The sequence below is a fragment of the Octopus sinensis genome, linkage group LG6, assembly GCF_006345805.1.
Source record: "Octopus sinensis linkage group LG6, ASM634580v1, whole genome shotgun sequence".
Lineage (NCBI taxonomy): Eukaryota > Metazoa > Mollusca > Cephalopoda > Octopoda > Octopodidae > Octopus > Octopus sinensis.
Window position 1 is genome coordinate 113,022,312 of NC_043002.1, and position 25,376 is coordinate 113,047,687.

At 37.9% G+C, this 25,376-nt stretch overlaps 1 protein-coding gene across 1 annotated transcript in view; it reads right to left on the reverse strand.

Moving 5' to 3' along the window:
• Positions 1-17,007: 17,007 nt before the first annotated feature.
• Positions 17,008-25,376, reverse strand: part of LOC115212908 (laminin subunit beta-1) — a 92,601-nt gene continuing 84,232 nt past the window's right edge. The window contains exons 24-27 of the mRNA XM_029781724.2: positions 22,226-22,367; positions 19,969-20,145; positions 18,183-18,339; positions 17,008-17,505 (exon numbers count right to left, since the gene is read on the reverse strand). Of these exons, the coding sequence (XP_029637584.2) occupies positions 17,363-17,505; positions 18,183-18,339; positions 19,969-20,145; positions 22,226-22,367 (619 nt within the window). The 3' untranslated portion in view covers positions 17,008-17,362. The remainder of the gene's footprint in view (positions 17,506-18,182; positions 18,340-19,968; positions 20,146-22,225; positions 22,368-25,376) is intronic.

Consider the following 25,376-nt stretch of genomic DNA (forward strand, 5'->3'; position numbering starts at 1 on the left):
CCACCATTGTCATCACCGTCTCAGCCAGCACCACCTCCACCATCACTCTCATTACTGTCATACTGCTGCCTCCACCTCCACCACCACCACCATCACCTTCTCCGCTGTCATCATCGTTTTAATTCAACCACCAGAAGTATTGTCACCAGCGTTGACTCCACCACCAGCACCACCGCCACAACAGCCATTGTTTTAACTCCAGTACCACCAACTCCGCCGATGACATCATCATTTTGACTTCACCGCTACCACCGCTACCGCCTCCCTCCCACCACCACCACTATCATTATCATTGCTTTAAGACCATCACCACTCCAACCAGCATGGTTATCGTTTCCGCTACTACTACTACTACTACTACTACTACTACTACTACTTGCCGGGAGGAGGGGGCAGAACTTCTCTCTCCACCCTCACTTTCCTTTTCAAGTGTAACTTCAAAAAGTTGAGGACTTAGCCAAAGAGGAAAGTGTCTGTCTTCAGCCCTTTCAGTCTGGTCCACCACACAACCTCTTTTGCTAAGGCTATCAGGCACAAGAAAAAAGCCTGCCCTTCCAGGTCAAAAGAAAGAGGTGGGACTACCTTCACAATGGACTCAGTCGATAGCCGGATCCGTCCCACACGCGACAGCAAGTATTCGACATAAACCCACAAGTCAGAAATACTCGAACACTGCACGAGAGCGTGCAGAACAGTTTCGTCGCTCTGCGCACATCTCGAGCAAGCCCGGATGACTATACTTCCGTGCTTGTAGAGTTTATCCCGAACAGGCAGTGTCCCGCAGTGGCACTGCCAGGCCAAGGATTTCTGGAAAGTATCCATAAGCCCCGGCCTGAAAGTTCTCCGAAACAAACCATCCAACTCATTCTCGTCGACACCCAGACTCTCCTCGAGAACGTCGTCGCACTTACCCGCCACTAATCCGCTATAGAACACCTGAGCGGAACTTACACAGACTGCATTGCCCGATTGGTTGAGGAGTATGAGCGCCTAACGACACTCTAGGTGCCTCGGTCTACGTTTGATCCAGGATTGCAGCTCAGTCAAAGAGATGAGTTGTGGGAAATCACGTCTGACAAACGGCGACCACACCTGCTTACCGTCTTGGAAATGCTAGAGGTACAGCATCCTCAACGCATGTCTGCGCACTAATGGCCACGGCATACCCAGCCATCCATTTAGCGGGTGGTGACAGCAAATAGAGCGCCTGACCAGTGGAATACGTCCCTTCCACAGAAAGCGGAAGAGTAGGCGCTCCAGTTTGGTTAGATTCGAACCGGGACAGGGCACGACGATGAGCCGACAGTAGATGACGGACTCGATGTACGCATTCGCCACCTCTGTCCAACCTTTCAGGGATAGCTTTCTCTCGGCCTATTTCTGGGTGAGACTGGCCACCTTACTCGCTACATCGACCCAGTTCTTCCCCACCTAGAGATCTGAACCGAACTAGACCTCGAGCAGTTTAACCGGTCCTTCCGTCCAGCGTGCTACGGCGTTGTTGGAAGGCATGGACCTGCTTCTCCAGGGGCCGAGTTGCAGGCCCACCAACTTCAGGTTAAGCTTTGCTCCTACCACCGCCTCGTATTCTTTAAGAGTGGCGCCGACCAGGTCTATGTGCCTGATGTTCGACACTAAGACGGTGACGTCGTCCGTGTGTGTCGACACGGTTCTCCCATGTCATAGTTCGCCTGCGATGTTTCTCAACGCCTCCAATTTCCGCAGTAGTAATAGCAACGGCATCACAAACGACACAAGGATCACCATTGTTTAAAATAAAACGATAAAGCCTTTGGGCTGAAACGTATAAAAGAATAAAAGAATAAAGGAACAACGAACGGAATTGCCATGCGAATTAGGTTCCTTTACACTTTTCGTCTTTTTGGGGTGTCACCAGTTACACTTTGAGGGTTGATTTAATCGACTATGTCCACCTATCTTTGAAAGCAGGTACCTTATGTTTATCGCCAAAATTATTTCTGCAACTACAAGTATCACTTTTACCACCACCACCATCCCCGCCGCTAGTGCAACCTGTGCCACAACCATCATTACCACCGACAATCACCTCACCACTACTGCCACCACCAGCACCACCACAACCTCCAACACCACCACCATTACCGCTACAACCATCATTGCTACCACCGCCACCATCCCATTATCCTCTTACCTCCACCGCCACCACTATAGTCAGTTGCAACTATCACCACAGCCACCACCATCAATTTCACCAACACTACTACCATCACTACCGCCTTCAGCACTAACATTTCAACCACTGCCAGTATCAGAATCGCTAATTCGCTGAGACAAATGCTTAGCGCCAGTTAATCCGTCTTTACGTTCTGAGTTCAAATTCTACCGAAGTCGACTTAGCCTTTCAACCTGTCGAAGTCGATAGAATAAGTACCTATTTCTTTACTACCCACAAGGGGCTAAACACAGAGGGGACAAACAAGGACACACAAACGGATTAAGTCGATTACATCGACCCCAGTGCGTAACTGGTACTTAATTTATCGACCCCGAAAGGATGAAAGGCAAAGTGAACCTCGGCGGAATTTGAACTCAGAACATAACGGCAGACGAAATACGCCTACGCATTTCGTCCGGCGTGCTAACGTTTCTGTCATGTCGCCGAAGTCGATATAATCGATATAATCGACGAAATTGCTGACCTTGTGCCAAAATTTGAAATCAATATTATCATAGCCTGTTCGTGGATTTATTAATGTCTGATCTTAAATTTGAAAACTTTCAGGTGTTTAGATTTTACTCACAAAATGGAATGTTATTTGAGTTTTCTCGAATTTTCGACCTAGAATCTAACGTAGAAACTAGTAATGTCAGCGTGTATAAAAACCACCCTGGGCGATTTATGTGTTAGATAGGTGTTTTATTTCCATCCCCTTCACTTTTTACGTAAGAGGGTGGACTTAAAAGTGCATGGGGTGAACTAAGAAGTGGTGCTAAAGCTGTAGAATTTTGCATGTATTTTGTTGTTGTTGTTGCTGTTGTTGTTGTTGTTGTTTCTAGGTAAACTGACATCTGACAAAGAAGACTTCAAAAGTAATTAGCAACTTCTTTTGAAAATGGACAAAATTTTGCATCATTGTGTTATCAGGTACCCGCAAAGAAAGGGTTTAGCCCCAAATGACATTCATGCTGACATAGTCGCTACATTAGGGGATGCAAAGCTCCAGTTTTATCACCAGTGCAAAAGAAGGGCAGCTGAATTTAGGAAGAAAAGGGAGAGTATAGAAGATGACCCAAGGTCTGGTCATCCTGCGACGGCCACCACTGAGGAAAACATTAATTGTATTCACCACATGGTGATAGATGACATATCCCGTGGCAGAGTAAAGAATATTCTGCACAATGAACTTGGCATGACGAAGGTTTCTGCTCGGTGGGTGCTGCGTCTTCTGACATCTGATCAATCATCATCATTATTCGACCGTGGTCGAGACAATGGAATTTACCATGCTACGCTAGACTTCACGGTCCATCATGGCATTACGGAGGTCCTGTTGCTGGATGCCTGTATCCCTGGAGATTACATCAGGGTAGGAGAGTGTGCGCCCTCTGGTTTTGCGAGTTGATGGTTTCCAGAGGAGAAGAGTAGAAATTACCTCTTTTTCACCTGATCAAAAGCACACCAGGCTGATAAGATCACGGGAAATTTTGACAATATCAAGTATTTTGTTGTTATTTCTTGTTTCTGGATTGTCCAAAGCACAGCCTTCAAAGTGAGCAGCCTGACCTTCAGTTGGTTACGACGACGAGTGTTTCAGTTGATTCGATCAACCGAACAGCCTGCTCGTGAAATTAGCGTGCAAGTGGTTAAGCACTCCACAGACAGGCAGACACTTAGCATCGATTCAAACAATTCTTTAATGTTACATCATATTCCTTCGACAATATATATTGGCCACCAAATGTCGAAGTGCATATACGATTCTAGCTAGCGCATATGAGATAAACGGTATCATGAGAATTGAAAAAGAGCTTGTTGAAAACTATTCTTTGACTGGTGGCTAGAGACACACGCAGAGAAGTTACAGAGTTCTATCGCAAAAGAATACCAGCTAAAAAGTTTTCTGTTTGGCAAATGAAAGTTATGCATGGTTACACTGTCAGAAAACATTAGAATGACATTAACAGACAACCAAAGTAGACTATGTTAAACCAGCAGCCAATATATTAGCGTTCACCTAGAGGAGGGGCCTGGCTTAGTGATTAGGGTATTCGGCTCACAATTGTAAGGTGGTGAGTACCATTCCCAGCGTCGCATTGTGTCCTTGAGCAAGACACTTTATTTCCTGTTGCCCCCAGTTCACTCAGCTAGCAGAAATGAATTATAGTTCAATGAGCTAACCTTGAATCTTCCTGAGAATCTACTTTAAAGGGACGTATGGGTCAGCCACTTGCACATTAATTTCCCGAGCACGCTGTTCGGTGGACCGAATCGGCGGATGGATGGATGGATGGATGGATGGATGAATGGATGGACGGACGGACGGACGGACGGATGGATGGATGGATGGATGGATGGATGGATGTGCGAAAGGAAGGAAAAAAGAAAAAATTTAAGATGATGAGTTACAATGATACAGAAATCGTAGGGAAAGGCAGAGAAGGGGAAGCAAAGTGTCCGACTTCTGCCGCTACAGCTTGGCACCCGTGTCGCCACTGCAGGCGTTGTTGCCGTCAAAACACCAGAGTAGCTGGAACAGATATCACCAGATACCATTCCTGACTCTTTAAGCGTTCGCCAATTCACAATTCTGGATTGGAACTTTATTTATTGACCCCGACAGAATGAAAGGCAAAATTGATCCCGGTGATATTTGAACTAGGAGCGCAGAGTCGGAACAATTATTGTGAGAAATTCTGTTCAAGACCTTGTTAAATCACTACCTTAATATATGTATACGTACATGCATGTATTTCTTTATTATTTAGGTACTAACAGTATCGCCCGGCGTTGCTCGGGTTTGTAAGGGAAATAACTACATAAGCATTTTTAGAGAGTTATAGCCAAAAAATAGCAAAAAAATGCATTAAAAATGGAAAAAAAATTATGGTAAATTTTTTTTTAAATCGTTGACTCATCGTAGACATTTTTAGAGAGTTACTTCCCTTATATAATAGCGAAAAAATGCATTAAAATGGAAAAAATTATGGTAAATTTTTTTTAAATCGTAGACTCATCGTAGACGCGAGCTAATACCCAGAAGGGCTCGATATGAATCACGACTATAAGATACCCGGTTTTGGTTAAACTGCACCGCAAAATGTGGGAGTAATTAGGAATCTAAATCGTAGGAGACAGACACTCACACAACTTCACTTTTATATATAAAGATAAGGATACCTGACTCAAGGTCCATGAGTTTCGAGTGTAATATTTATCAAACACACACACGCACACACACACACACACACACGCGCACACACACACACACACACACACTGAGAAAGAGAGGGAGAAAGAAAGGAGCAATACGTGGGATAGAAGCTCAAACGGAAATCCTGGGGAAAGAAATAGAAAACGTTTTAGTAAATGTGAGGTGACAACGAGAAAAAGTGTAAGAGAAATAAGAGAACTGGAGAGAGAGAGAGAGCGGAAGAGTGTAGAAAGGGTAAACTGTGAGTGAAGAGAGAAAGAGAGAAAGAGAGAACATCAGGACACGTAAGAGTAGTGAAAGGGAAAGGAAGAGAAAAGGAAAGAAAGAAATTTTAAAATGAGTGAGGGAAGGAAGGATATGAAACCGAAGAATGACAAGGGTCAAAACTCTACAATTGATGGGGACAGTAACTCTAGGGGAAAGAGGAGAAAAGGAGTGAGAAGAGACAGGAAGGCTGGACAAACAGCAAGAAAAGAGGAAGGGAGAAACAGAAAGAAACAATAAGAGACTGTGATGATAGAGAGAGGGAGGAGACGAAATGGAGGGAAAGGGAGCTGGAGAGTAGGGAGAGTTTAGGAGCATTGAAATATATGAGAGGGAGAGCGGGGATGGAATGAATAAGGAAGAAAGAAAGCGGGAGTCCGTAAGGGGCGAAATGCATAAGGGAACAGAGAGATAGGAAGAGAAATATGTAAAAAAAAAAAATGAGGGACAGAATCAGTCTGGACTGGTTGTAGTTCGTACCCCTGTCATTGGTATTGCATTTAGTCTATTGTCAATGCAGTAGCACCCTTTATCTATGTACCCGAGATTCGATTCTTCTCTATTCTACATAACCACCACAGATGAATGCCACCACGAGAGGATGACTAAAAAGGAGAGTAAGACGGAGAGAAATGCTGCAAGACAAAAGGGAAAGAAAAGTGATAATGCAGCAAAATGTCGTCAGGACGAGTCAGTGCAGCAGATGACCAGACTGTCACATGTCGCTGCAGTTTCACATCACTACAATACCACGTGTCATGTGTGTGTGTGCGTGTGTATGTGTTGTTGCTGTTGTTGTTGTTGACGTCATAAAAATTTTATAAACTTTCAAGAGAACAAGAAATGGGTTTGGTTTTTTTTTTTATGTTTTTAAATTTCTTTTTTTTTGGAACCATGGATTTCGAAATACATTTTTTTGAATAGAAAAGTCAAAGGCTGCCCTCGACTTTTTCTATCCCAAAGCTTTAAGTGATGTGCTTCAAGATCCCCTCTTCGAAAAAATATGTGTGTGTATATACACACACACACACACACAATCACACGTATGACACTTAGAGATCATGATATCATTACGATACCACATGCTACTGCAGGAGAGACCGTTAGAATTTTACGTGCTATTGCAATGGTAAGTAGAATAGCATCAAAACCCATTTTGCTACTTGTTACTGACTGATCAGTGTCACAATGACACAGGTCAGTCCAGTAAATCATCGAATCATTTGTACATCACCGGCTATCAAGTAACTCCAAACCTTCAAATCAGTGCAATACATCGTTTACACAAGCTTATCACAAAAGCTAGTGCACCTTCCGATCGGCATATCAGTCTTAAAGAGCAAGGCAACCGACGGAGCACATATTTCATCACATTTTACCCACAGAGACATTCCAACTCAATACTGCAAGCTAATATCACCGTATCAAAAAAAAAAAAAAAGAGTGGCTGTGTGGTAAGTAGTTTGCTAACCAACCACATGGTTCCGGGTTCAGTCCCACTGCGTGGCATCTTGGGCAAGTGTCTTCTGTTATAGCCCCGGCCGACCAATGCCTTGTGAGTGGATTTGGTAGACGGAAACTGAAAGAAGCCTGTCGTATATATGTATATATATATATATATATATATATATATATATATATATATATATATATATATATATATATATATATATATATATGTATGTGTGTGTGTTTGTGTGTCTGTGTTTGTCCCCCTAGCATTGCTTGACAGCTGATGCTGGTGTGTTTACGTCCCCGTCACTCAGCGGTTCGGCAAGAGAGACCGATAGAATAAGTACTGGGCTTACAAAAGAATAAGTCCCGGGGTCGATTTTCTCGACTAAAGGCGGTGCTCCAGCATGGCCGCAGTCAAATGAGTGAAACAAGTAAAAGAGTAAAAGAGTAAACCTTGCCTGATTAGATCGTGTTATTTGTTAACAATTCTTACATTAATCTCAGCAGAGACAACTTATTTACAGTTATTTTTGTTTCATTTTCTAACAAAAATATCGCCGAAATCTGACTGCATACAATTTTCGAGCCAGTGTCGGTTCCGTATTTGACAAAAAAAGAAAATACTTTCTCATTATCTTTTTGGAGCTGACACCTGTCTTTAGATGGAGTAAAACAAAAATCTATACTGATATCTCAAAGGATGCCAGTTTTAACTTAGAGGGTTTAACCAGCAACGACTGACAGCGGAATCTTCATTTTCATGGTAAATATTCATTATTATATTGTACACATTGTACAATATAAAACTGACAAACCATCGTCTACAATGGTATTAGATGTGAGGGTGACAATGGTAATGATGAGAAGTGTAGGTATTTTTGAACCAATCATTATATCAGAATCTCTGGAAAGAAAGACAGCCTTGTTAAACTATAATAGACAAGCCTGTGTGTGTACAAGTGAGCACCAACTATTCATGCAGTGTCATATGAAGGTGACGTCATCGAGAAAAAGTTCGCTCGATTTGAAAAGAGCAGTAATCTCCCAGCTGAAAACATTGCCAGTTCAGGATTAGTTCTTGCCTTTCATCTATTATGTAACTTTACAAAACACAGAAGTATCCAATTATAGCAATGGCACCTAATAAACGATCAAGATAGAAATCTCCTGACTGCTAAATATATGACAGGAAGAGATGAATATAGCTGTATTGCAGAAAGCAGCATTAAAGATCAAAAGAAATATTTAAAACAGAAGATTACCAGTTTACTATTTTGAATAAAAGCGGTTATCAGTATGTATATCATGTTTGCATTTAGTCCACAGCTGGTCGAGTTGATGGTGAGTCGTACAACCAACCCAAGGGACTATGATTTGCATCTTATCTTACACTGTATCCATAGCTGAAGTATTTAACTTCGGCTGGTTCGGGCCATTTAGCTGCAACACCGTAGCATAGGTGACAAGCTCCCAAGAACTACTTTGCAAACCAGATTCGATTCCTAATCGTAGCTAGTATAATAAACATCGTTTAAACACAAATTTCCTTCCCCTTCCTCTTTTTCTACGGTCAATAATTCTGATCCCACGTTGATATGTACCTTTAATAGCTAATGATCTAGTGATATACTCTCTCCCGCTAGTTTTTAGGATTAACTGAGTGGGCAGCGTCGTAGCCAATGTCTTTCCACGTCAGTCTCATCCAAACGTCTGAAATCTTGGAAACTAGAGTTCAGTTTCATTGCGATCTCACCCAATTTTTTATTCGTTTCAGTCTTTAAACTACGGCTACCCTGGAATACCTCTTTCAAGGGTATCAGTCACATTTTTGTTTTTGTTCTGGTGCCCCAGATCAGATCTGACCGAACAGGTTAGGTGGCCGAACGACGAGGCAAAACCCACAAATCCATTTTCTTCGTCCAGTTAAGGACTTTACACCATACTCTGACATGTAATGATAAATCACATGGGATGCAGTGTAGCAATATGAGCCTATTACACTCGACCCACTGTTCAGCTATTTCTGAACACCCATGATTTTCTGGTGCTCACCAAGCAGAGTCGGTTAGAGCCCAAGTTACAGTTCTTCTGCACTTGATAGAGTGCATACCAGAACACTTTTCAGGACCAGCAAGGTTGTAGATGTTGAAACTATTTCTGTATGCACGTGTTCGGCCTGAATGGGAGTCATGTCTTTAGGATGTTGTTGTGGGCGTCTGAGCGCTTAGAGTCGGATTTTCACATAGTGACGAGGACTGTGAGAACTAACGCGTGGTGCGACAATAAACCGAGATCTCTCATTTTTAGTATTTTTATGTTTCATCGTGTAGGTGATCTATGGATATGGTTTGTTAAACCTGTAGTCGTTGCTTTGCATTCTTTGTAGATTATTGTGGTTTGTTGAGAAATTGGAAATCCGGTTAGGACTAGCATAATCCATGATGGATCGTATGTAATGTCTATAAGTATTTGCGGTTGTTCCCCCTCCCCTCTATTGGCCAAAAGAGGTACGTGTGATTGTTCTAAGCATATTTGGATGTCGATTTGCTTGCTTTACAATGCCTTCTATGGTTTTTAGAAATATTGAATATATATAGATTCCTAACTACTCTCACATTTTGCGGTGCAGTTTAACCAAAACCGGGTATCTTATAGTCGTGATTCATATCGAGCCCTTCTGGGTATTAGCGCGCGTCTACGATGAGTCTACGATTTAAAAAAAAATTTACCATAATTTTTTCCATTTTAATGCATTTTTTCGCTATTATACAAGGGAAGTAACTCTCTAAAAATGTCTACGATGAGTCAACGATTAAAAAAAATTTACCATCATTTTTTTTCCATTTTTAATGCATTTTTTGCTATTTTTTGGCTATAACTCTCTAAAAATGCTTATATAGTTATTTCCCTTACAAACCCGAGCAACGCCGGGCGATAGTGCTAGTTCAATATATATATATATACTGCCAGAAAAAAAGAAACGTAAAGAAATTGGACACGGTTAGAAGGTTTTCTAAATACATGTGTAAACACTGTGACAGTAGGCTCTGGAAACACCTATAAAAGTGTCTTACCAAGTTAGAAAGTACTCACACACAATATTTACAAATAATCCAGAAAAATACCACTGTACATATTTATGCTTCTTCAGTTCTCTGTGCCATTTATTATAAGAGCCAGGTAGGCGCAGGAGTGGCTGTGTGGTAAGTAGCTTACTAACCAGCCACATGGTTCCAGGTTCAGTCCCACTGCGTGGCACCTTGGGCAAGTGTCTTCTGCTATAGCCCCGGGCCGACCAACGCCTTGTGAGTGGATTTGGTAGACGGAAACTGAAAGAAGCCTGTCGTATATATGTATATATGTGTGTGTGTCTGTGTCTGTGTTTGTCCCCCTAGCATTGCTTCACAGCTGATGCTGGTGTGTTTACGTCCCCGTCACTTAGCGGTTCGGCAAAAGAGACCGATAGAATAAGTACTGGGCTTACAAAGAATAAGTCCCAGGGTCGATTTGCTCGACTAATAGATCCGAACTTTGGTTAACATTTATTCACTATTCATAACAATAAAGTCAGATCATCCTTCGTTGGATTCATCATTTTAATAAAATGAAATCTCGTAGAATAGAATCGGTGCTTCTTCGTTATTACCTAATATTTCGAAATCATAATCGTTTCTTACCATTTCGATTTACTGATCTTTTTTAAGACGAATATTTCTTTACGACCATGTCTACCAGCCCAGTGAATTTCCTTTGATTCACTCATTCTAGAACCACAATTTATGGGAATTACCGTTATTTCCAAATGAATTCTCCATAAATTATAACTTGAAAGAGTCTATATTTAACCAAGTCAAAATTAACATGTGACGTAGTGTTGTAACGAAGACATTTTTTTTTAATCAAAGAAACGTTTTCTGCAGAGGATGTTGGTTATGGAGGAATCGGAGATGCAATGGCCCAGTGGTTAGGGCAGCGGACTCGCGGTTTCGATTCCCAGGCCGGGCGTTGTGAGTGTTTATTGAGCGAAAATACCTAAATCTCCACGAGGCTCCGGCAGGGGATGGTGGTGATCCCTGCTGTACTCTTTCACCACAACTTTCTCTCACTCTTACTTCCTGTTTCTGTTGTACCTGTATTTCAAAGGGCCGGCCTTGTCACTCTCTGTGTCACGCTGAATATACTCGAGAACTACGTTAAGGGTACACGTGTCTGTGGAGTGCTCAGCCACTTACACGTTAATTTCACGAGCAGGCTGTTCCGTTGATTCGGATCAACCGGAACCCTCGTCGTCGTAACCGACGGAGTGCTTCCAAAAAATATGGAGGGATCAAAGCAAGCTCAAAGTGAAAATAACCCGTTAGAAATGAATATGGCAGAAATAATTTATATATAAAAGTCAAGTTGTGTGTCTGTCTCCTACGATTTAGATTCCTAGCTACTCACACATTTTGCGGTGCAGTTTAACCAAAAGCGGGTATCTTATAGTCGTGATTCATATCGAGCCCTTCTGGGTATTAGCGCGCGTCTACAATGAGTCTACGATTTAAAAAAAATTACCATAATTTTTTCCCATTTTTAACGCATTTTTTTGCTATTATATAAGGGAAGTAACTCTCTAAAAATGTGTTATTAAATCTCAGAACGTAAAAAGCTGCAGTAACACCCCCCTTTGTGGTTAGCCATATTGAGATGGCTATTATACTTTACATCTCTAAAAATGCTTATATAGTTATTTCCCTTACAAACCCGAGCAACGCCGGGCGATACTGCTAGTAATTTATATAGTGCCTTTTACTGACTTGTTTTTTGTGGGGAGTGGGGTTCTGCCATAGGCATATGACCAGAAATTTTAGTTGGTTACATTGACCCTGCTCAACTGGTATTTATTTTAACGATTCCGAAAGGATAGAAAGCGAAGTTGACCTATACGGAATTTGAACTCAGAATGTAAAGCGAGAAGAAATGTTGCTTAGCATTTTGTCAGACGTGATAACGACACTGTGTCAGCTCGCCACCTCGGAGAAGATTTATTATGAAAAACTTTCGCGATATACTCTTTACTCTTTTACTTGTTTCAGTCATTTGACTGCGGCCATGCTGGAGCACCGCCTTTAATCGAGTAACTCTTTTTTATTCTTTTGTAAGCCCAGTACTTATTCTATCGGTCTCTTTTGCCGACCCGCTAAGTAACGGGGACATAAACACACCAGCATCGGTTGTCAAGCAATGCTAGGGGGACAAACACAGACACGCATATATATACATATATATATATATATATGTATACATATATACGACGGGCTTCTTTCAGTTTCCGTCTACCAAATCCACTCACAAGGCTTTGGTCGGCCCGAGGCTATAGTAGAAGACACTTGCCCAAGGTGCCACGCAGTGGGACTGAACCCGGAACCATGTGGTTGGTTAGCAAGCTACTTACCACACAGCCACTCCTGCGCCATATGACTATCTCATTTGTTACTTCAAGAATACTTTATAATATCTCTCCCTACTGTCTTTTTAAAAAGAATAGGAAGAGATTTCAAGAGGATTTAGCTGTTGTTTGTAGCATGCAAAGATACTATTTAGGCTCGGGAACAAACATGGAATTAGACGGTGTAGTCTTCACGCACTTTCCGAAAGTATGACTAAAATAAATGCAACTGAGAATAGCGTATGGATCACGAATTATGCTAATTGGGAAATTATTAATCATTAATATGACGCTTGCTTTTATCAACGTTAGAAATATGCAGGATCGATTAATTGATACAAATTATACTCTGAATTGGTTGTTATTACACAGGGTTAATCTCAGTCTGTCAATAAGAATTTCTACTGCTCCACAAATAGTTTTCCCCAGTCTTTCATTTCCTTTAATAATAGAAGTACAAAATAATTTTACTATCTCCCTAAGTTCGCAAATCTTTATATATAAAAGTGAGGTTGTGTGCTGTCTGTCTCCTACGATTTAGATTCCTAACTACTCCCACATTTTGCGGTTCAGTTTAACCAAAACCGGGTATCTTATAGTCGTGATTCATATCGAGCCCTTCCGGGTATTAGCGCGTGTCTACGATGAGTCTACGATTTAAAAAAAAATTTACCATCAATTTTTCCCATTTATAATGCATTTTTGGCATATATAAGGGAAGTAACTCTCTAAAAATTTATTATTAAATCTCAGAATGTAAAAAGCTCCAGTAACCCTTTGTGGTTAGCCATATTGAGATGGCTACTATACTTTACATCTCTAAAAATGCCTATATAGTTATTTCCCTTACAAACCCGAGCAACGCCAGGCGATATTGCTAGTTATATATATAACTGCATAAAATATCAAATAATGGAATTCATCATAGGCAATAACATTGAAATTCATAGAAGCCCAACAAGTAAATGTTTGTGTAATCGCGAAATGAAAATTGAAAGGAGTCAAAAATGACCGCTTGGTACTTCTGGTGAAGTCCACATGCCGTAAGGAAATTTTTTTTTTTTGTCCTCACCCCTACCTTTAAAAAAAGAAAAACATTTGTTTCAGTCATTGGACTGCGGTCATACTGGACGCCTTCAAGAGCTTAAATAGGATTAAGTTTGACACTTATTCTCTGTTTCTTTTGCTGAACCGCTGTGTTACGGGGACATAAATAAAATAACACCGGTTGTCAAGCAGTGTGGGAGAACTCTTTCTCTCTCTCTCTCTCTCACATACACACAATAGAATATCACACAGTTTCCGCCAGTCAAATTACACTAAGACACTGGTTGGCCCAGGGCTAAAGTAGGCTCTTAACCACATAGCCATGTCTGAAACTTTGAGTTTATCCAAATTTATAAATTGTAAATAGTTTTTGATGACACAAGACCACCACCACCACCAAGTTTCCTCGGACTCCAGTGTTTATTTCACTTTAAACCTATAAATGTGTCAATAAACGAAAATGAATTCAAAAACAAAAAAAAACCCTAATGATGAATGAAATGTTTTTGGGGTTTTTTTTATACAATGATAATTGCGGCAACAAAAATAAAATCTCTTAGATTTGTATACTGATTTCTATCTTTGGTCAAAACCAAGCATTGAATCAATTAGTATACAACTGATGTTTATTACGTCAACTCCACCAGAAAGAACAACAAAGTCGACCCCAAGGGATTTGAACTCAGAATGTAAAAGTACACAAATATGATACTGCAGAGTATTTTGTCTAGTGTTTTACTGATTCTGCCATCATGCACATACATATTAAACTCAAAAACCACAAATTTTCTCATTAGTTTATTAAGTTTAAAATTACATATTAGAATTAATAGTATTTGTAAATCATTAATTTTTATTGGTTTGTTTTTGTCGAAACAAATTTCAACAATAAAAGCTAAAAATTTTCCCTTTTTTTTTATTCAACAGAAACGGAATTCCCTCTTAACATCTATGGTTGTAATAGCAAGTATTCTAGAAATCAAATCAATATTGCTATATATTGCCATAAATTTGACAGAAAATTGTTTGACAAAAGCGACCAAAACTTCTGTGTTTTTGTTAGTTTTTTTCTTTATGTGTATCGTTTAGCAAATTCATTTTCACACGATAATTTACGATTTTAATGTCATGGACAAGAGAAGTACATAGAAAGCAGCTTAAAGGATTCAAAGCATTGAGAAATTTTTTTTCCTTCTTTGTAGCCATGCCATTATTACCATTAGCAATTCCAGGCATGTGTATGCTTTTATAGAAAATATCTATATTAAAATCTTCAGGCTGATAAATTGGTTCTTAGCGACCGAGAGATTCAGAGATCCCAACAGAGAGTAATTTTAAAAATTTGATGTCATTTTGGCTGATTCGGTCAGAAATATCTATATTTCAAAGCTCCTCACACAATATCTAAGTGTCTTCAAGTATGAAAAGCTTCATGAAATCTAAAATAGCTAAACATAATAATTGCTTCACAAAAATGACTTTGACTTTAGATCAAACATAATGATGTCAAAAATATTGCAAAATGTAATGATCTACTTATTTTTCCCCAATGAGATTTTTACAATGGTAGTAGTAGTAGTTTTTTTTTTTTTTTTCCCTAGATTATTAAGCCTCATCTATTGTGCTGTTACATTTCTGCTGATCTATTCTCCAATAATCTTAAAATGTCATATTTCTTCATATACACATTTTTATACTTTGAATAGGATTAAACACTCAGCTTTTATTTCTCATATTAATGCTATCACCTGCTCAGTATATGACAATCCCACAAGACTTACATTAGAAGTAAAAGTTCTAAGATCAATCCTGGTCAAGGCATGCGTTATATAAGAAATATGATTGTTGAATTGGATTAGAGTAAAAGATTACGCAAACAATCCATGAAATCAAGTTAATCTACCGCTACATATCCCCACAAACAGAGAAAATCAATTATCAACAAAGATAAAATAATTACTATTTATGCAACTTCTTCCAAAAAAGGTGCAAATATTTTGCCAAGTAGCTACTTGGAATTTTTTAGCTTAACCATCTTGCTGAAGATTCTTTAAACTTTTCAAAGTTTGAAAAAACACTTACAACTACAAAATGGCTCCGGAAGAACTGAATTTTTATTTTAATTAACAACATTTAATATTTCTTATCCAAGCAAAAGAATCTTCCTTGGAATCTTCATATTCTACTGATTTAATTTTCACATTCGGCAATAAGAAACAAACTATAAAATAATAAAATGAAACTGCTCTCAAGTTTCCTTTGAAATCAAGCTTTTGGCCATTCAAAACCAAGGGAACCTTCAAGCGGATCAGCTTTCACTTGATTAGAGACACATCTTAATGTATGATTTATATAGATGTATAGACACACACACACACATATATATGCACACACAAACACTCATAGACATATATACATATATATATATATATATATATATGTATACAAATATACACTCATAGATATATACACACATCTATATCTATATATATATATATATATATATGTATATCTTATATTTGTGTGTATATATGTATATAAATGTGTGTGTGTATGTATACAAAAATACATGCATATAATACATATTTGTATATATATATGTGTGTATATAAATATACAAGCATATATATTCATACACACATGTACATATATTCATTAATATATACCATAATGCTATACACATTTTTATGTATGCATGTATGTACGTGAACCTTTTGTTGTATCAAGATGCATTCTAAATGTATTTTATTAATTAGAAAAAAAAAAGGTATCAAAATTGAAAAAATACCAAACTAAGATCAATATCAAAGCTATAAGTACTATAATGAATGAAACTCAATAGAGACTACTTTAAAAAAAAAAGGAAAGAAAAAAGAAATTTCGGAAGTGTTTAAAAAAGGCATTTCACCTTAGTTAAATTTGATTTTCTTTTAATGAGAAAATACTAATGTTTTATCATTAAAAAACGAATACAAAAGAGAAGAAACTTGGTAGAATTACATGCAACAAGACAAAATAATAAAGATGGTTAGCTTAACAATTAAATATTAACATTACATATAGTAATGAAAATGGCAACCACGTTTTAATATAGACAAAATGATTTCATGAAAAGAAGAACTTGTCTTTTTATTTAGGATTTATTATTATTTTTTTTATATTTAAGTTTTATTTTTGATTTGTTCAAGAATATATTTCATGTATGGTCCGCCTTTGAATATAAAAGTATTTAAAGAGTTTGAGTTTAAAAAAAAAATATATATATATATATATAAAATTTTAAAAAAAGGAGAGATAAAATACCCACCCACCCCACACTTACTAAGAAAAAAATCACAAAACGTAAAAATATAAAAAATATTGTCATGAGAAAAAAAAATTGTAATGAAATGGACATTTAAGAATGCTATAAATCTATTTCTCAAAGTTGCTTCTGAAACCAAGAGGCCCAAAAGGCAACAAATATAACATTTTTTGATTTTGTTGGTTTGTTGGTTAGGGTCTGCTTTCCCTCCCACACAGGCTATTGGACCACCATTAGTATTTTAGATGTAGACAGATTCAGTCAGTTAGTTATTCATGGTCAAAAAGTAACATACTGGCAGTGTGGTTGATGGACTGGAAATGACACGATGGTGGTTTGTTCTTTTTTCTTTTGTTTAGGAAAAAGAAAGACAAAAAAAGAGAGAGAGAGAGAGAGATGGGCTGAGGGGAAACAAGTCAGGATTATTTCTATATTGCATCCTTGCTTCTATTGAGGCTGACAAGTAACATAATGTTCAGCACGAATTTTGATTTCCTCCAAGTATTTTTCCATCTTCCTATTCAATTCACTAATATCTTCAGAAAGAAGAGTTACCGTTTCGTTGCGCTGTTTGAAGCTGCTCATCAAAGCTAAAACAAACAAAGAAGAAAAACAATATAAAAGTTTGTTTAATAGATCCAACACAATGCTGAAAAACAATGAACTCCTACATAAAATGTTTGTGTTTAATCTTAGCTAAAGTGGGATCATTGAGAGGCTGTGAAGGATGTCACCAGGTGTAATATTTGCATTTTAATGCCTGACCCATTTAAACCAGCCATATTTGATTCAAGTGTTTTATGTTCAACCCAGCCAGATCAAGCCTCTCATACCTACCTTACAATGTCATTCTAAAAATAAACAGTGACACCAAATCAAATCAAATCAAAATCGATGAACATCAATGGAATTTGGCACGTAACAAACACCATCCGATCATGGCCGTGCCAGCCTCGCCTCGCCTCCGTACCGGTGGCATGTAAAAAACACCATCCGAGTGTGGCCATTCGCCAGCCTCGTCTGGCACCTGTGTCGGTGGCACATAAAAAGCACCCACTACACTCACGGAGTGGTTGGCATTAGGAAGGGCATCCAGCTGTAGAAACACTGCCAGGTCAGACTGGGCCTGGTGCAGCCTTCTGGCTTCCCAGACCCCAGTTGAACCGTCCAACCCAAAATAGCATGGAAAGCGGACGTTAAACGATGATGATAATGATGATGATGATGATGATATATATATAAAAAAACATTTAAGTGTAAGACTTACAAAGGAGGTCACGGTTCTTCTTTGTAACAGAGACAGCTAATTTACTTGCTCGCTCTTGCAATTCAATAGCCCGTTTCTTTATAGTAAATGTAGCATTGTACTTCATTTTCAGGGTGTCTGATGTACGATTGTACTTATTCCCCAGTGTAGTGGCAAGCTAGAGTTAAGAAAACAAGACAAACATTTAAAGAAAATTTTTTTCATTTTGTAAATTTTATTCAGAAATAAATCAGAAACATCTCTAAATATATTTAGAATCAACATATATTGATAGGCGCAGGAGTGGCTGTGTGGTAAGTAGCTTGCTAACCAACCACATGGTTCCGGGTTCAGTCCCACTGTATGGCATCTTGGGCAAGTGTCTTCTGCTATAGCCCCGGGCCAACCAATGCCTTGTGAGTGGATTTGGTAGACGGAAACTGAAAGAAGCCCGTCGTATATATGTATATATATATATATATATATATATATATATATATATATATATATATATATATATATATATATATATATATATTATGTGTGTGTGTGTGTTTGTGTGTCTGTGTTTGTTCCCCTAGCCTTGCTGGTGTGTTTATGTCCCCGTCACTTAGCGGTTCGGCAAAAAGAGACCGATAGATAAGTACTGGGCTTACAAAGAATAAGTCCCGGGGTCGAGTTGCTCGACTAAAAAGGTGGTGCTCCAGCATGGCCGCAGTCAAATGACTGAAACAAGTAAAAGAAAAAAAAAATATGAAAACAGGTTTTTTGTAGATTCTATTTCTGCAATATGAGGGCACATGAGGGTTAGAGTATTGCACTCGTGGTTCAATTCCTAGACCAGGTGGTACATTGTGTTCTTAAGCAAAACACTTCATCTCGGGGGGTTGCTCTGTGATTACTTCGACACCTAATGCATGGCACACCAGGCACCTGTTTAAGCAATGTCGATTTGAAGGAATGAGCTGAGCTGATGTACAATACGTACATTTGATCACTATAAACAGATCCTTTGTGCAGGTTGTTTGGCAAAAAACTGAACACTCTTACATCATCTTTGATGGAAGAATTTACCACTCCTGCACTATTGCTATAAAATTGCCAAGAGCAAAAGGGAATGGGATTAATTGCAAACAAAGAGAGATATGGTGCCCCAGCATGGCCACAGCTCGTGAGCTGAAACTAGATAAAATAAAAAAAAAAAAATATTTCTTTCTGGTTGTTTTTAAATAAAGTGAAAATAATTATTTTTAATTATCTTTAAAGTGAATATAATTTTAACTTCAAATATAATATAATAGATTAATATTAAATGCAAACGTGGAAAAATGAAAACTATAATAACATAATAGAAATATTAAAATTACTAAGTCTCTCTAAAGGAGATTACGGCAGCGTTACTGGATATTAATAGCTATCGCCATACTAATATGGCAGTCTATAAATTTAGTCTTATATTTATAGACTGCCATATTAGTATGGCGATAACTATTAATATAATAACATAGTTTTTGGCATTTTGCCAGAGGAATAAAAGAACAACTCAGTTCTAAGGAAAGAACAAAGATAGAAAGCTTTAGATTAATAAAGGTTAAACACAAGGGACCTGATGGGCAAAAACAATAATTTAAAGGAAGAAAAGATGGGTGGAACCAGACTGTCATTAAAGTTAGCCTAGAACTAGTTAATTCAGAAAAACAGAGACAGTTGTAGTATATTTCTGAAGCAACAGAAAACTTAGTTATTTGGGTCAGTTTAACGTTTTGAACATTTGAAATCCTTTTAATATCATCACCACCATACTTACTTTCTCAGCTTTCTTTACAGTCTCCATAGCTTTCTTGGACATTGTATCAGCACGTTCTTTATTCCTGGTGTTTTGGAAATGTTTATTTTTCAGGTCTTGGAGTGAATTAATAAGGTTTCTGAGAGTATCTAAAGCTGGCCGAGCCTTGTTCTCAGAGTCTGACATAGACTGCTCAATCTACAAACAAAATATATTATTTTAATATCATTAACGGACGTCAAACGATGATGTTAATAATAAATATAATAATGGTTGCTTTTATGTAAGGAGAAATTACAAGCACAAATTGCAAACACTGAGAGTTTATGCAAGATTATGGAAAAAAAAAGGCATAAAAAAATATAAAATGCTTGAAATGAACTATCCACATATGCAATATCCAATAGGCTGAGCAACTACACTAAAGTACCTTAATTGGCTCAGAGATATGTTAGTTAATTCTTGGTCTCATTTTACATAAAGACGAAGCTGACAGATGTCCAAAGAAGCAGGCTCACAACAATGACTCTTACACCTAGCTACACTACAGTTCTCAAGTCAGTGTTGCAAATCCCTTCTATTTGATAAACATATAGGCTAAAACCCTCTTCATTAACAAAACCGTTTTTGGTGAAAACCGCCTTTTCTGGCTCTGTAATACAAAGATTCTTTGTTTTCATAAGTATTGATTATAACTTACCAAAACCGCCTTAGATACAAACAATCCGTATGTTCCATCAATAGCGTTACATGATGATACTAAGTTTCTATTACTAAATTCTTTGTTATATTTAACCCTTTTGATACCAACCCGGCCAAAACCGCCTCTGGCTCTGTATACACAATGTCTTGTTTTCATAAGTATTGAATTATAATCTTCCATCAACCTTAGTCACAATTTATGTTCCTAACACTAGCTTAATGATAACTAAGTTCTATTACTAAATTCTTTGTTATTTTACCCTTTTGATACCAACCCGGCTGAAACCGCCTCTGGCTCTGTAATACAAATGTCTTGTTTTCATAAGTATTGAATTATAATCTTCCATCAAACCTTAGTCACAAGTTATGTTCTTAACACTAGCTTAATGATAACTAAGTTCTATTACTAAATTCTTTGTTATATTTAACCCTTTTGATACCAACCCGGCCAAAACCGCCTCTGGCTCTGTAGTACAAATGTCTTGTTTTCATAAGTATTGAATTATAATCTTCCATCAAACCTTAGTCACAAGTTATGTTCTTAACACTAGCTTAATGATAACTAAGTTCTATTACTAAATTCTTTGTTATATTTAACCCTTTTGATACCAACCCGGCCAAAACCGCCTCTGGCTCTGTAGTACAAATGTCTTGTTTTCATAAGTATTGAATTATAATCTTCCATCAAACCTTAGTCACAAGTTATGTTCTTAACACTAGCTTAATGATAACGAAGTTCTATTACTAAATTCTTTGTTATATTTAAAAGTAATTGAAAGAAATACAGAGCATCTCAAAATAAATACAGTAACAAAAGGGTTCATCTTAGAATACAGCTAATCCATTTGCTTCCAATATATCCAGGAGATATATTCACAAAAAGGAAATCACCAAACATCAATTTCCCAGTTGCTCATGAAAACAGAAACAAGACAAGGAAATGTTAATGCAACACAAATGCATAAAAAGCATGAGTGAAGTTGTCTGCCTGTTGGTAGGACAGCATCACTAGGCCTGGCCTCGGGCTTCCGAGATGAAACTGAGTTCTACCTTTGTAGTAGCAGGAAAAACATCTTGCTGTAAAAGCTCTTCCTCTATCAACAAAGGAAACCATACTGTCTATCAAAGCATTAAAAATAACTGTAAATCAAACAACACACACACACACACACACACAAATGTCAAAAGATTAACCCTTTAGTGTTTAAACCGGCCATATCTGGCCAAAATATTCTACCTATTTTATGTTCAAACTAGTCAGATATGGTCATTCATAGCTACCTTATTGTGCCATTTTAAAAATAAACAATCACATCATTGAAATCTTAAAGCCATGAAATGATGCAAGATTAATTTTACATGCTGCGAATACATAAGCTTTACATTTTATAGAATAATCTGAATGCTAAAGGGTTAAATGGATTTCTTCCAGGTGCCATCAAATACTTAACAAAAATAAATTCCTACCTCTTTGATCATCAAGATATATTTCTCTCAAATTTCTTCTTCAATTCAAAAGCATGAAACAAAAAGAGACAAAAGAAGCAGTTTTCAAACAGGATCTCAGTCTACTCACCATACGTAAGATCTTCCGCAATGCTTTGATATCATCTTCAGCCTTTTCAATAGCTGCATGTGCATCAACCTGTGAGGCATTGGCTTCTTTCAAGGCATCCAAGACTTTATTTGCTGTTCCTAAGACATCTTCAGCCCTTGTGCTGAAATGTTAATAAAACCATTTACACTAAATATTCCTTTTTATTCTGGTAATTTCTCATTGTACTTTCAGTAACATTTTATTAGGTTGTCCCAAAAGTTTGTAAACACTTGCGAAAATTGAATTTTTACTCGCTAAGTACTAACAAATACAACAAAAATTATTCCTCAAAATAAAGACCATTATTTTCCAAGACTTTCTACGAACTACTTTTGGGACAACCTTATAATAATGCTGCTCACTACAATGATGATGATGATCGTCATCATCATCACCATCATTAACGAGAGCATTACCTGTCTTATGATAGGTCACTTTGAACGTGTACCTTTGACATTAAGTGTAATACGAGGGAATACGGCATACAAACAATAGTTATAATTTAGCTTTTATCAAAGTTCTTGGTGCTTAAACAAAATCATGAAATGGATACTAATTTTCAAAAGAACAAATTTATTACCTTAAAATAAAATAAAATAAACTAAAACAATATTCAAAGATTCTTTTTAAAAATGGGAGCAAAATTACTCTTTGTTGATTCTATATTATAGAAGTTCACACGTAAAACCCACTCTGGATTTCTCTCTCTCTCTCAGACAGAAAAACAGAGTCGAAAAAGCAAAACGAAAAGAGAAGATGAAAGAACAACAAAGTGAGTGTGTTAGGTTGAGACTCAGAAAAAATGGAAGTTTTTAATGTCTCAAGCCTACACTCTTCTGCCATTACGTTCAGGGTTCAAATTCTGCCAAGATCGACTTTGCTTTTCATCCTTTTGGGGTCGCAACTTAATCCCTTTGTTTGTCCCTTCTGTGTTTAGCCCCATGTGGACAATAAAGAAATATATATATATATGACGGGCTTCCTTCAGTTTCCATCTAATAAATCCACTCACAAAGCTTTGGTCAGCCAGAGGCTGTAGTAGAAGACACTTGCCCAAGGTACCACGCAGTAGAACTGAACCTGTAACCATGTGGTTGAGAAGCAGGTTTCTTACCATACTAGTTATATTATTTTAGTTGTGTATGACAACGCAACACAGACTTTTAAAAAAGGCTTTCACTTTGAACAATTAATGAAGGTACATGCATGATTAACAAATACTTTTACCGACAGCATAGTGACAGGTAACAGCCAGGTAACATACAAAGATAGTAATTCTTGAAGAGATATAGTTTAAGACAGGAGATTATGTATTCTCTTTTGTAATTCAGGCCCAGTCAAGAATAAGACTTATGACTAGCAATATTCTAGCAGTAACCATCCCATATTTTTTTTACAGGTATGGTGTTATTGGTTAAAAAAATAATATCAATCAGCTACTTTTCCATGCTTTCATGGGTCAGACAGAATTTATTGAGATGGGTGTTCTATAGCTAGATGCTTTTTCTGTGACCAGCCCAAGCTTCTTTACAATTATGGTAATATTTCCCTATGACCAAACATGTTTTCACAGAAGTTTGGAGACAAAGGATACCACTTGTATGACAGTGACACTCATTTACAGCTATCACATGAAGCCAAGGCAAGGAGACAGTATCTTTCTCACACGCACACACTGATGATTTCTTTTGAATGAAACAGTTCTAGTCCTGTAGAAGCTCCTTCTATAAAATAAAAAAATATCTATATTATATATATATATATAAGGAGCTTCTTTCATTTTCCATCAACCAAATCCACTCACAAGGCTTTGGTTGGTCCGAGGATATAGTAGAAGACATTTGCCCAAGGTGCCACGCAGTGGGATTGAACCTGAAACCATTTGGATCAAACTTCTTACCACACAGTAACACTTGCACCTATTGTGTCACACCTACTGATTTACAAAGTAGATTAGTACATGTCTTTTGGGATGTCCTTATGTCTCACTATGGATTTGTATCTGAAAAGCTTCTTTGCAAAGCAGAGGACTGAGTAAAGTTGTTCTTTGTGGGGCAGGGGAGAATTTTTTTTTTACACAATGAGGGATCAGCATTTGCCCATTCAGAATATCATAGATGTTTTCCAGAGGCAAGTCAGACACTGACACAGCTTCTTTACCAGTGTCAATGCAAGTGTTGCCATTAGATCACAATGCTCTGGAACAAATACTACACACATCACATTCAATGTTCTAACAATTTCAATAGCTGCAGGCATGGCTGTGTGGTTAAGAAGGAGGCTTTGCAACCATGTGGTTTCAGGTTCAGTTCCACTGTACAACACCTTAAGCAAATGTCTTCTTTGCCCCCAGACCAACCAATCCATTGTAATGTGAATTTGACAGATGGAAACTGTGTGAAAGCCCATCATATATATTTCTTTACTACCCACAAGGAGCTAAACACAGAGGGGACAAACAAGGACCGGCAAACAGATTAAGTCGATTACATCGACCCCAGTGCGTAACTGGTACTTAATTTATCGACCCCGAAAGGATGAAAGGCAAAGTCGACCTCGGAACGTAACGACAGATGAAATACAGCTACGCATTTCGCCCGGCGTGCTAACATTTCTGCCAGCTCGCCGCCTATAATATATCATATATGTGTGTGTGTCTTCAGGTTTGTGTACATCTCTCTCACTATGTGACAACCAGTTTTAGCTTCTTTACATCCCCCTAACTTAACACTCTCGCAAAAGAGACCAACAAAATAAGTACTAGATTTTAAAAAATTAAGTAAGTCTGAGTGAACCCTTCAAGGTGGTACTACAGCAGTCCAATGAATGAAACAGGTAAAAGATAAAAGAATCCCCTGCTCTGGACTAGCACTTTGTTTATTGACAAGCAACGAAGGGCAATGCTAACCTCAGTGGAATTTGAATTCAGAATTCAGGCTGCAGGAACCAATGTTGCAAAGCACTCTACTTGATGCTCTAACAACTGGGCCAATTTGATCCCTTACCACATATGTATTTTACTGAGCTCCCAGATATTTTGAGTAAACCTATTTTTTATCTTTTGTTTCAGTCATTAGACTGCAGCCATGCTGGAGCACCGCCTTGGAAGGTTTTGAGTTGAACAAACTAC